General features: G+C 50.7%; 1 protein-coding gene across 1 annotated transcript; it reads left to right on the forward strand.

The window, feature by feature from the left end:
- The first annotated feature begins 2,035 nt into the window (after positions 1-2,035).
- Sftpb (surfactant protein B) lies at positions 2,036-12,076 on the forward strand. Its single transcript, XM_090336567.1, has 11 exons — positions 2,036-2,113; positions 3,378-3,505; positions 3,751-3,822; positions 4,107-4,232; positions 4,652-4,816; positions 5,027-5,116; positions 7,269-7,452; positions 7,695-7,855; positions 9,093-9,173; positions 9,668-9,748; positions 9,852-12,076. Exons 1-10 carry the CDS (start codon positions 2,050-2,052, stop codon positions 9,728-9,730), a joined length of 1,134 nt encoding a protein of 377 aa, XP_090192693.1. The 5' UTR covers positions 2,036-2,049; the 3' UTR covers positions 9,731-9,748; positions 9,852-12,076.

Consider the following 12,076-nt stretch of genomic DNA (forward strand, 5'->3'; position numbering starts at 1 on the left):
TCCACATGTGAGATGAAGAACAGATATCTTTCCTCCATTTCCTCTCTCCATTCCTTCTTTCCTTCTTTTCTTTTCCCTTTCTTTTCTCTTCTTCCTTTCTTCTTTTCTTTTTGGTTGGTTATAGAGCTTGAATTGGAGGCCTGGGCACTATCCCTGAGCACTTTTGCTCAAGACTAGCACCCTGTCACTTTGAGCCACAGTGTCACTTCTGATTTTCTGGTGGCAAATTGGAGCTAAGAGTATTACCAACTTTCCATCCCCAGGCTGGATTTGAACCATGATCCTTAGATCTCAGCCCCCTGAATAGCTAAGATTACAGGTGTGCATCACCAGTGCCAGCATTCCTTCCTTTCTTTTTATTTTTATGCAAGACTGTAACTTGAACTCAGTCACTGGCTGGCACTCTACTACCAAAGCCACATCTTTAACCCCTCCTTCCTTGTTTTTGTTTGTTTGTTTGTTTTTTACATCTCCTTTTGCCTTAAGTTTAGATGATTTGGGGCTAAGCCACAGAATATCTGACCAAATATTGAATAAACAGAACAAGATTTATTAAATCCACATCTCGGCCATGTCGGGGATCTAAACTGCTTTTATTCTCTCCCACTTCTTGGACCAGAATGGCTGCTCTGTCTCCCGTGTCACACCTTTGCACAGGATATTAAAAAGAATAATGTAACAAGAGTTTGAAGGGCTTTTGTTACTGTCACTGCATAACACTGACCAATATATTCCTGAAGGGATCATCCATAATGCCCTCTGCCCTAATTATACCCAAAGGGGACACAGCTCAGTTCATATGTTTATTTGGTCTGGCTTTTTGTATGTTGGGTGCTGGGGATGGAATCTAGGGCCTCGCTTCTGCTAAGTCCACACTCACCCTGAGCTGCTCTTCTCAGCCCCTGAGCTCATACATTAAACACATGTAGAATTGCTAGCACATTGCAGTTCCACCATCCTAGATATTTATGTGAGTCGCTGGGCTCCCAGTCTTTGGTTGACATGTTTTCACACATGGTTGGTTAACTCCCACAACGGTAACTGTTTGTCAGAGTGATAAGAACCTGAAGCCAACAGAAACCACACAAATTCTGGAGTGATCTTGAGTCCAACTATTTTCATCGAGTGCCAAGCGCCTGCCCTCCCACTCCATGAGCCCTGGCATGCTCCTGGCAGCCACAGACCTGGAATCTTCCACCAGGTACAGAGCCCCAGCAGTAGCAGTGAGACCAATAGCTAGGGGCCAAGCAGTAGACTGTTGCACACTCTCCAACAGAGCCTGCCCCAAAGCATCCTGGGAGTTTTAACCCCAGTGTTCTCTGCCCAGTCCTCTACAGCTTAGCCCTCTACAGCCTCAAAAGGCCATCTCTGGGCCATTATCTGTGCCCTGGGGGTCCCTAGTAGACATGGGCAGGACCGGCTGAGAGCCACTAGGACCCACAGAAATCTCAACCCCCACATCCCTGGCTCAGGCTCTCATGGCATTTTGCTCTTCATTTCATGTAAACACTCTCTGTCCAGTGCCAATCATGTGGCTAGGAGAAGTGGAAGGATGGAGTGGGAAGTAGGTGGCACCAGGTGGTCCAGAGTTTGCCCTTCCGGAACTTACTCTGGATCAAGAGCCAGGCAGGAAGCTCTTCAAAGTATCGCTCAAGAGCAGAGGAAGCCTGGAGTGGACTGGGGGCGAAGGAGGGGAGGCGGCACTCATACTACCCCTCAGTGTGGCCCTGCCACATCTCCTCGTCCAAAGCCCACATTGCCAGGACCAAGTGTGGAGGCCCTGTCTGGAAGGACCCAGGACTCCTAGACCATGGGGGCTGGTGGGGAGGCAAAGGGAGGAGGGTCAGGCCTTTGACCAGGACAGGGAAAAGGCGGGCGGGAGTCCCTGCTGGGAAGAGGTGGGATCAAAGCACCTGGAGAGCTCTCCAGGACCCAGGCAAACACTGAGGTCAATGTTGCTCCCTTGAAGCCCTTCCCCCAGCCCTCTCCCCCCACCCCACCCCACTATAAGAGCCTCTGCCCAGGCAGTATGCCCAGGTCACAGGTGCCATGGCCAAGTCACCCCTGCTGTCATGGCTGCTGCTGCTGCTCATGCTCTGTGGTCCAGGCTTTGGTGAGTCTCCCCAGCCTCAGTCGTGGAGGCATCTCCACCACATACTGAACACCCACTGTGCCCAGTTCTCCCAAGTCTGCACATAATCCTGCCCTTGTCTACAGCTCTGTTTTGTAGATATGCTGGTATTGGGGTTTGAACTCAGGGCCTCAGGCTCAGCTTCTTCATTCTGCTTGTACTCTCCTATTTAAGTTACATCTCCATTTTCAGCTATTTTTTTTTTGCCAGACATAAGAATCTTTCTAATTTGTCTTGTCAGGACTGGCTTTGAACTTCATTTATCATATCTCAGGCTCCTAAGTAGCTAGAAGTATAGGCACGAGCCACTGGTGCCAGACTCCAGCCCTTTTGGCTTTAGTCACTTTTGTGATAGGCTATCACTTTTTGCCCTGGCTAGCCTGGACTTCGATCCTCCAATTTAAACTTCCCACCATAGCTGAGATGATAAGTGTATACTACCACATCTCAACTCTTTTCTTTCTTTCTTCTTATCAGTTATGGGGCTTGAACTCAGGGCCTGGTTGCTGTCCCTGAGCTCTTTTTGCACAAGGCTAGTTAGTGGTCTACCACTTTGAGCCATAGTATCACTTCTGGTTTTCTGGTGGTTAATTGGAAATAAGAAGCTCATGGACTTTCCTGCCTGGGCTGGCTTTGAACCAACATCCTTAAATCGCAGCCTCCCTGAATAGCTAGGATTATGGGCAGTGAAACACCAGCTCCTGGACCTAGCTCTTTTCTATTAAAATTGGAGCATACGGGGCCAGGAGTTTGGCCTAGTGGTAGAGTAGCTTGCCTAGCATGCACGAAGACCCAGGTTCGATTCCTCGGTACCACATACGTAGCAAAAAGCCAGAAGTGGTGCTGTGGCTCAAGTGGTAGAGCCCTAGCCTTGAGAAAGTCCAAGGACAGTGCTCAGGCCCTGAGCCCAAGCCCAGAACTGGCAAAAAAAAAAAAAAATGGGGCATATGTAATGTTTGCCCAAGCTGGCCTTAACTGGAGCTTCTTTTTATCTCAGCTTTCTGAGTAGCTGAGATTATAGGCGTGAGCCTCTGGTGCCTGACTTAGAACAGCTCAGGCCTAGAAAGGCCTCCAGGCTTGTCCAAGGTCACACAGCTAGTACATTCTGGAAGACGGAGACCCAGAACTGTCCGATGTCTGTGTGATGGCCATGCATTTACAGCAAAACTGTGTTTGAGGTTGGGTGAAGTCAGGATGGCTTGGTATCTTGATTCTTAATAAAGGTTGTTCTGGTTCCAAACCGTAGCTGTCTCAACCACTTCATCCCCGGCCTGTGCCCAGGGTCCCAAGTTCTGGTGCCAAAGCCTGGAGCAAGCAGTGCAGTGCAAAGCCCTAGGGCATTGCCTACAGGAAGTCTGGGGGCATGCGGGAGCTGTGAGTACCACCCAAGGCCAAAGTGGGGGTCTGGGGAGGAGGGTGTTGGGTGGACTCTGACTGAGCCTGAAGGACTTGGAGGTCTCCTAGGGATCACCAGGGCATAGCGTGGGGATGTAAGGGGGATGGAGTGGGACGGTGGGCAGTCTGTACCTTGGGGGTCCTTGTCAGCTGATGTCGGAGAGAGCCTCTCTCTGGATGCATATCCCCAACTCATATGTCCCTACTTTGCCGCCCTGCCCCAGGATGACCTGTGCCAGGAGTGTGAGGACATCGTCCGCAGCCTAACAAAGGTGGCTAAGGAGGCCATTTTCCAGGTAAAGAAGCCCAGATCCTGGCTAGAGTTTAGGGAACAAAAAATGAGGCATGCTCCCTACAAGGGCACTTCCAAGTCAGAGATGACACCTGAGACTCCACACTCCTGACCAAAGCAGGCCCTGGGACTGAGCTCCGCCACAGCCAGGTGGCCCTGCCAGAAGGGGAGAGTCCTACAGTGCCCCGGAGAATTAGGCTAGTCTTCCCTGGAGGCAGCCTGGCAGCCAGGCACTCGGGCGGGAGCAGGCCAGGGAAAGGCTAAGCTGATCGTTCCTCTGTCTCCCAGGACACAGTTCACAAGTTCCTGGAGCATGAGTGTGATGTCCTCCCCTTGAAGCTGCTAGTGCCCCAGTGCCACCGCGTGCTGCAAGTCTACTTCCCCCTGGTCATCGACTACTTCCAGAGCCAGATTGTGAGGCGCCAATCTCCCTTCCCACCACCTCAACAAAGCCCCAGAGATGCATGCATGCACGGGCGCACGTGTGTAGGCACGCGTACACACACGTGTGTATACACACACACACACACACCTACCTTTCCACAACAGGCCCAAGAAACATGCTGTTCAGTCAAGAACCCAGGTCAGCTTTATCTGCTCAGCAGCACATGGCAGCCTACATTTACAGACTCACCCTCGCTCTCTCTCACACAAACTCACATTCATAAACGCTCCTACCTATGCTCACAACCATTGACATACATTCATATCACCTTCCACGAGTTCCCTCCCCTCCCCCATTTATGCCTTCTGTTCCCTTTCCCTGGGACACATCAGCATCTGGGCCAGCCTGAGCGTGAACCTAACAGCCCTTCGCCCTCACTGCGCCCTAGAGCCCAAAGACTGTGTGCCGGCACGTGGGCCTGTGCCAATCCGGGCAGCCAGAGCCAGAGCAGGAGCCAGGGATGACAGACCCTCTGCCCGACCCTCTACTGGGCAAGCTGTCCCTCCCTATGCTGCGAGGACCCATCTTTGCACGGTTTGGACCTCATACTCAGGTAAGGAAGTTAAATGAAAAACAACAGGGCTAGAGTGACAGCTGAGGCCTCTTGAGCACTTGGGAGAAGAGCCAGAAGGCACTAGAAGTTTGGGACACAGCCTTAATCAGGAAAGAGAGCAGGGGTGGAGGAGGTGGGATAGGCAAGTCCTTCAAGATGCCTTCTTCCAGCTTCCAGCCCAGTCTCCACTCTGTTGTCTCCCTCTCTTAGGACCTCTCTGAGCAGCGGCTCCCCATTCCCCTGCCCTACTGTTGGCTCTGCAGGACTCTCCTCAAGCGAGTCCAAGTCGTGATCCCCAAGGTGAGGCATCCAGCACCTCCTGGAGCTTGAGCAAGCCCCTCCCCACTCAGCTTCTCCCATTCACACTCCTGTAGAGTTGGGTTATGCTAGGAGTTAGGAGAGGAGCCATTTATGTCCCCTTCCAAGGAATCCCAAGGCTCAGCTATGGGAGAATAGGTAAGGCCCAGCCTTGTCTGCCAGCAGCTCCGTATCTAAGGCAAAAAAAAAAAAAAAAATCTCCACTTGTCTCTGTAGAAAAGATGCTTTAATTTCTCAAAGGGGGAATGTCCCCTGAAAGACTCCCCACCGTGGTTAGTGTCTAATTTACAGTTACAAAATCTGTAGTGGCTTTCTGCCCAAACAAGATCCTGCTTATCCTGTATCCACTAAGGACTCATAGAAGGGATAAAGACAAGTAGTGATGGGATTAGGTTGATAGGTCAGAGAAACTTTGAGGAGGTGACAAGTTGAAACCGAGAGGACAAAGTTCCAAGAGACTAAGAGCCTAGAGCAAGAAAGAGCTCGGCAGCCAATGGGGCTGACGCAGGAGGACCCGCAAAAGAAAAGACCAGAGAGGTGGCCTAGACCTTGTTAAGGCAATTTAAAAAAAAAACAAAAACAGGGGCTGGGAATATGGTTTATAGCATACATGAGGCCCTTGGTTTGATTCCTCAGTACATAAACAGAAAAAAGCAGAAGTGGCACTGTGGTTCAGGTGGTACAGTGCCACTCTGAATTCAAACCCCAATACGTACGTACACACACACACACACACACACACACACACACACACACACACACACACACACACACACAATCAATTAGGCAGGTATGAGGCAAAATAAAATCAGGCACGAAGCTTAACAGATTACCGAAAAACTGTGAGAATGGGGTGGTGGGCAGCTAAATAGGTAGAGGGGGGGTGTGTTGGGGAGGTGGGCTTGACTGAGTTTAGTAATGAGTAGGAATGAGGGTATGAGAGCGATCCTGATGACCCATAAACACGCTGGGTCTCTGATAGCACCACTGGCTGAATGGGAACACTTGAGAAGAAACAGATTCTGACTAGAAAGCAGTTCTCCCTTGGCCATGTTAAGTTGGATGTGCCACATGCAGGAAGAGAGAGGTCAAGCAGGTGGCTGGACATCAAGCTCTGGGGAGAAGGCCAAGCAGTAAGATCAAGCTGGGAATGAACCAGATGAAAGATCAAAGGAAGACCAACAAGGGACAGAGTGTACAGAGTGGAACTGAAGGACCAGATAAAGAGAGATGGCAACAGAAAAGCCGAGGGAGAACAGCCAGGGATGTGGGGGAACCCTAGAGTGACGCAAAGGCAAGAGAAGGCATTTCCTTCCAGAACATTTATCAGTTTGGTGGCTCACGCCTGCAATCTTAGACACTCAGGAGGTTAAGGTCTGAGGTTCCAGATTTGAAGCCAGCCTGGGAAAGAAAGTCCTTAAAACTCTTATCTCCAATTAACTATCAAAAAACTTGAAGAGGAGCTGTAGCTCAAGTGTTAGGGTACTAGCCTTGAACACAAGTTCAGATGCACTGTCCAAGCCCTGAATTTCAAGGGGGAGGGGAGAAAGAGGCAGAGGGAGGCTGCAGATATGGCAAGGCAGGTTATGGGTGAACCTGGCAATTGTTCTGAAGGAATGGTGGGGACAGAGTCCAAATGGAACAGGTTCCAGAGAGAATGGAGGGAAAGAAGTAGGGCAGCAGATACTTCCAGCACTGCCACAAGTGGCAGTGGAGCATTGTAGCATGTTCATCCATTGGCCTAGGAGAGGCATACATGAGGCCAGGAGAGGGTAATCCCTGATGAGGTAGGGCAAGTGAGACCCAGTGGACAGCAAGAAGCCCTCACAGGAGCTGTCTTAGCAAAAGTGGAGACTGAATGTGAGGTGGAAGCTTTTGGTGAAATGCCCCATTTGAAAGGTACCACACAAGTGGGGTCCATTACCCCTGAGGCCTGTGGGTGGCCTTAGCCATGTTGCTGGCTAGCCACACCCTATTCAACAAGCCAGGAACTCTTGCACTCAGAGTGATGCTCTTGCACTCAGGGGTCCCCAAGTCTTCTAGTTCTTTATCTTTCAAGTCCTCCTCTGTAGCAATTTCACTTGGGAAGGGAACGAGAAGGTCCCACGCTGTCTTCTCTCCACCTCCACCCCAGGGTGTGCTGGCTGTGGCTGTGGCCCAGGTGTGCCACGTGGTACCCCTGGTGGTGGGTGGCATCTGTCAGTGCCTGGCTGAGCGCTACACAGTCCTGCTGCTGGATGTGCTGCTGGGTCGCATGCTGCCCCAGCTGGTCTGCGGCCTCGTCCTGAGATGCACCACCGAGAATGGTGTTATCCCAGGTGAGCCTGCTGCCACCCCACCCCACCCCACTGTCCCCAGTGATCACACTAACCACTGTCCACTTTAAGTCCTGGCCTTGCAAAAAACAAACAAAACCCCTTCTCCCTCCCCCCTTCTGTGCCCTCCCTCTCCCCTTATTTTCCCTTCCCTCTTGCCCTCCTTCTCCACTACTCCTCTCCCTCCTATCTCCCCACCTCACCCTGGAATTTCTGTGAGGTGGCATTGACTGTTTTCTCTCTAGCCCTCCCAGCTCTAGGATCTCTGGCAGAAGATGGGCTGCTGCAAGACTCCGAGTGCCAGCTCTGCATGTCAGTGACCACTCAAGCATGGAACAGCAGTGAGCAGGCCATGCCACAGGCAATGTACCAGGCCTGCCTCAACTATAGTTCAGATAAGCAGAAGGTGAGAGGTAGACACACAGGGAGCCTTGGACTCTTGTCTGTGGTGAGAGCTGAGCAAAAAAAAAAAAAAAAGAAGAAAAAGAAAAAAGCTTTGCAGCCAGAGACACACAGGGCGGGGTAGACAGTAGTCCACACAGGAAGAAAAGGACATACATCAGATAATAGTGGGACTGTAGCAACCCTAGGGCATCTCTGGACACAAATTCAAGCTTGGAAGTCATTCTAGACACAAGGCTATGGGTTCAGAGGAGCCAGCAGACTTCCATCATGGGCTCAGGCAAGTCGAGTCCTGCAGGTTCCAGTGGAGCTTTGCCAAGGGAAGGCACCCCAGCCCTCTCTACCTGCTCCAAAGTGTATCAGATATACTATGACCTGAGTGGGCTATGTGGTAGCCCATTGAAAGCACCCAGTAGACACCAAGAGAAATGTCAGGCCAAAGCAGCCAGACCTGGGTAAGGGCCTTCTCTCCTGAGTCCCTGTGCCAGCTCTGCCCCATTCCCCTCAGTACAACTGAGGACACAGCATACCTGCAAAAGACCTTGCTTGAAGGTCCTCAAGGCTTACCAATATGTGGCTGCGGCTTATGTTAACAGTACATTCTCATTTTCTTTCTTTTGCCAGTCCCGGGCCTTGAACTCAGGGCTTGTTCATTGTCACTGGGCTTTCTCAAGGCTAGAGCTCTACCACTTGAGCCACAGCACCACTTCTGGCTTTTTCTATGTTTGTGGTACCAAGAAAGCAAACCTGGTCTTCGCGCATGCTAAACAAACACTCTACCACTAGGCCAAACTCCTGGCCCTACATTTTCTTGGTTTTTTCTTTTTTTGTCAGTTGTGGGGCTTGACCTCAGGGCCTGGGCGCTGTCCCTGAGCAATTTTTACTCAAGGCTAGCGCTCTACCACTTTGAGTCACAGCATCACTTCTAGCTTTCATGTGGCCTATTGAAGATAGGATTCTCATAGACTTTCTTGCCCAAGCTGGCTTTGAACCACAATCCTCAGCTACTCAGAAGGCTGAGCCACCAGCACCCAGCATTACATTTCCTTTTAAAGCGAGATGGCGTGCTAAGGCAAGCCAGATGGTGTGCCTTCCAGAAGGCAGCTCTGATCTCCAGGCTTTGGCCTTGCTTGCAAAGCTACTCAGTGGGGCTGACTTCTGGAGTGATTCAATGAGGCAGAGTGGCAGAGAATGTCTTGTCATGGGCTCTGGCACACTCAAGCATGTCTGTCTTTTCTCAGTGCAAGCAATTTGTGGAACAGCACACCCTCCAGCTGCTGGCACTGGTGTCCAAGGCCTCAGATGCCCATACCATCTGCCAGGTACATCCATCTCCCCAGCTGGCCCTAGACTTCCCTTAGCTTCCAGAGCCCCTGACCTCCTGTCCCTGGTTGTCAGAGATCCCACACTTCCAGGTCCAGGGCTAGGTGATCCCATGTTTGCTAATAGAGAAGGTGTGATCTCAGAGGCAGGAAAAACATCACGGCAGAATAGGGACAGGGAGAGCCACAGGCTGTGGTGTGATGCACATTTGGGGATGGGGTTGTGTTCATTGAGTAGGTGGGGAGAATGGGAACTCGTCTCTACGTCATCTGGCTCAAGAGTGGCATGAAGGATTGATGAGGTCATGCCAACAACACTATGCCCAGGTGGGAAGAGTTACCCTTATGGGGGCCTCCATGTCCGGCTCAGACTGCCTTGCCCAGTCCCAGCCATCTTCAGCTCCTCCCTGAGGCCTTCCCTTCATCCTCCTTGCTCTCTGGACTTTAGAATCTGGGAGTGGGGAGCCGAAGCTCTAATGTTCTTCCTGTGACAGGAGCTGGGAGTGTGTGCGGCCACCTTCAGCCCTCTCCAGTGCTTCCAAATCCCCCAGCTCTGATGGGAACTCAGCCTTCAGGTAAGTCTATCTTACCTGGGGTGGTAGGCTTGACTTTCAAGGTGTCTGGCAAGAAGGAAGAAGGTGGTAGATCCTGTGGGCTGCTCTATCTTACCTTCCACAGGTGCAGCTTCAGGATCCCGAGGACTTCTGGGACCACCAGGAACAAGCCTTGAACAACATCATTCTCTATCTCTGCCCAATCCCAGTTTCTTAGCTCCTGCCTGAGGCCTTTCTTCACCTTTCTTGTCCCCTGGATTGGGTGACTTGGATCGGCTAACCTGACTTGTTCTGCCAAGGCCAATGTTTCCTGGACCTCAGAAGTCAGAATCTGCTGCCAAAAAGCTGCTTCCCCGTCAGATGCCAAAGCCACCACTTCAGCTCACCCCACCTTCTGAGGGCCAACTTCTCCCCTTTTCCCCATCATTTCCTAAAAGAAAGGCTGCACCTAGGACAAAGCAGTGAATTAGATGTGGACTCTGTAGATGACCCCGAGAAGGATCTAGAAAGTGACCCAGCTGGCAATCTTGAAGCAAACTGAAGTCCGCTTTAGCAATCTGCTCAGAGCTAGCCCCAACAGGATGGACACGGATCCATTTGTTCACCTGTGCTTTTTGTTTCACATCATCTGGTGAGCACCTGTGGTCAGGTCACACTCTGGCTGTGGCTGAGGAAGAGTGAGACCTTATCATTCCAGCATGGAGTCAGGCCTACCTCTTCCATCTGAGTAAGGGAAGAGCCCTGGAATCCTTGTCCTCGTAACACTATAAAAGGCAGTAGGGAGACGTGATCTGCCCTAAGCCAGACCCATCCCACAGGACCAATTTAATGTGTCATTCCCTCTATCCATGACAGCTGGGGCTCTGGTGTGAGGAAGCCACTCAAGGGCAGATGCCTCTCGTGAGGACCCAGGGATCCTAGTCTTTCCTACTGAAACAGGGAGAAATGGGTTGGTAGAGGAAGCCAGGCTGTGGCCCCAATCAGGCCCTTTACTGGCACTGAGTCCCTACACCAGAAACACGGTGCTTCTCTAAGATGTCACTGTCCTCAGCTGCATAAGAGCCCAGTGAGGTCCTCACCAGCTCGGCAAAGCTCTTCCTCCAGCCCTGGCTCCTGCCCTCCACGTAAAGGAAGTTTACCACCCACAAGTGTCCTTCCCACTCACTTTTCTCGCAGTACCCTGCACTGAAAGACCACAAATCCCAGCATGTGCCCTGTCTACCCCAGCTCTAATTGCAACCCCGCACCACAGCCACACTCCATTGAAGGTCTGCACTGGGGGAATCTGGCCTTTACGCCTACCATGGCTACCACACCTGGCCCTAAGAGACAAGCAGGAAGAAGCTGGGCCCTACTTTACACACAACAGACAGACAGACACAGACACACACACACACACACACACAGCTCAAGAGACTAGCTTAAGTTTTTTGCTAATGCTTCTATGAAATTCCAAATCCACAAAAGGAGAAGAGGAACCAACAATATTCTGATATATTAAATCCTCAAATTGTGCTTTTTTAAAACCATAGACAAGGGCTGGGAGCAAAGCCTAGTGGTAGAGTGCTCACCTAGCATGCACAAAACCCTGGATTAGATTCCTTGGTACCACATACACAGAAAAGGCTGGAAGTGGTGCTGTGGCTCAAGTGGCAGAACGCTAGCCTTGAGCAAAAAGTATCCAAGGATAGTGTCCAGGCCCTGAGTTAAAGCCCCAGAAATGGCATTAAAAAAAAACAACAAAAACCCACCCATAGGCAAGCTGTGATGTAAGCAAAGGTAGTCACGCTCAGGAATGGTGAAAAGGTAATTAGGCAAAGTTCTGTGTTTTAAGTGTTCTGCTACTGGAAAGCCATTGCTTGAAGGGGATTTTTAGGTCTAAGGATGTAGCTCAGTTGTTGAGTACTTGCTTAGCATACATGAGGCATACATGGGTTTGATCCCCAACATCCCTCAAAGGGGACACGTTTCTTTTTATCTTTTGCAAAGCAAATTTTTAAACTTATTCGGAATTCTAAAGGTGATTATGTGTTATGATTTATCTGCTCAAAGCTCAGTTGAAATGGTGCATGCCAATGGTCAGTTTCTATATAATGCAATTTCTGCTAATAAAGTCCCGTGTGCTTGTGCAAAAGAACACACTGTCCTTTGCCACAGGCTCACCCTAAAGCTAACAAGGTTGGGACCTACTTCACCCCGCCTTGTTAACAGTAGATAACCTCATCTCTTCTCCCTAACCACCACGCCAGCCTGGCCTCCAAACCCTGGTCTCCCTCTCAAAATTCTGTGACAAGAAGGTACCAGAACAAAATGAATAAACAAAGATATCATTAGCATTAAAGACCTAAA

This window comes from Megascapheus bottae, chromosome 7, assembly GCF_031878675.1.
Source record: "Megascapheus bottae isolate mThoBot1 chromosome 7, mThoBot2.hap1, whole genome shotgun sequence".
NCBI lineage: Eukaryota > Metazoa > Chordata > Mammalia > Rodentia > Geomyidae > Megascapheus > Megascapheus bottae.

What these genes read in the sequence shown, in the direction of transcription:
- Sftpb (XM_090336567.1), top strand. Translation starts at nt 2,050, where the DNA reads ATGGCCAAGTCACCCCTGCTGTCATGGCTGCTGCTGCTGCTCATGCTC. An exon ending in GGTTTGGACCTCATACTCAG is followed by an intron (nt 4,817 to 5,026) that starts GTAAGGAAGTTA and finishes TCCCTCTCTTAG; the next exon opens with GACCTCTCTGAGCAGCGGCT. An exon ending in CGAGAATGGTGTTATCCCAG is followed by an intron (nt 7,453 to 7,694) that starts GTGAGCCTGCTG and finishes TTTTCTCTCTAG; the next exon opens with CCCTCCCAGCTCTAGGATCT.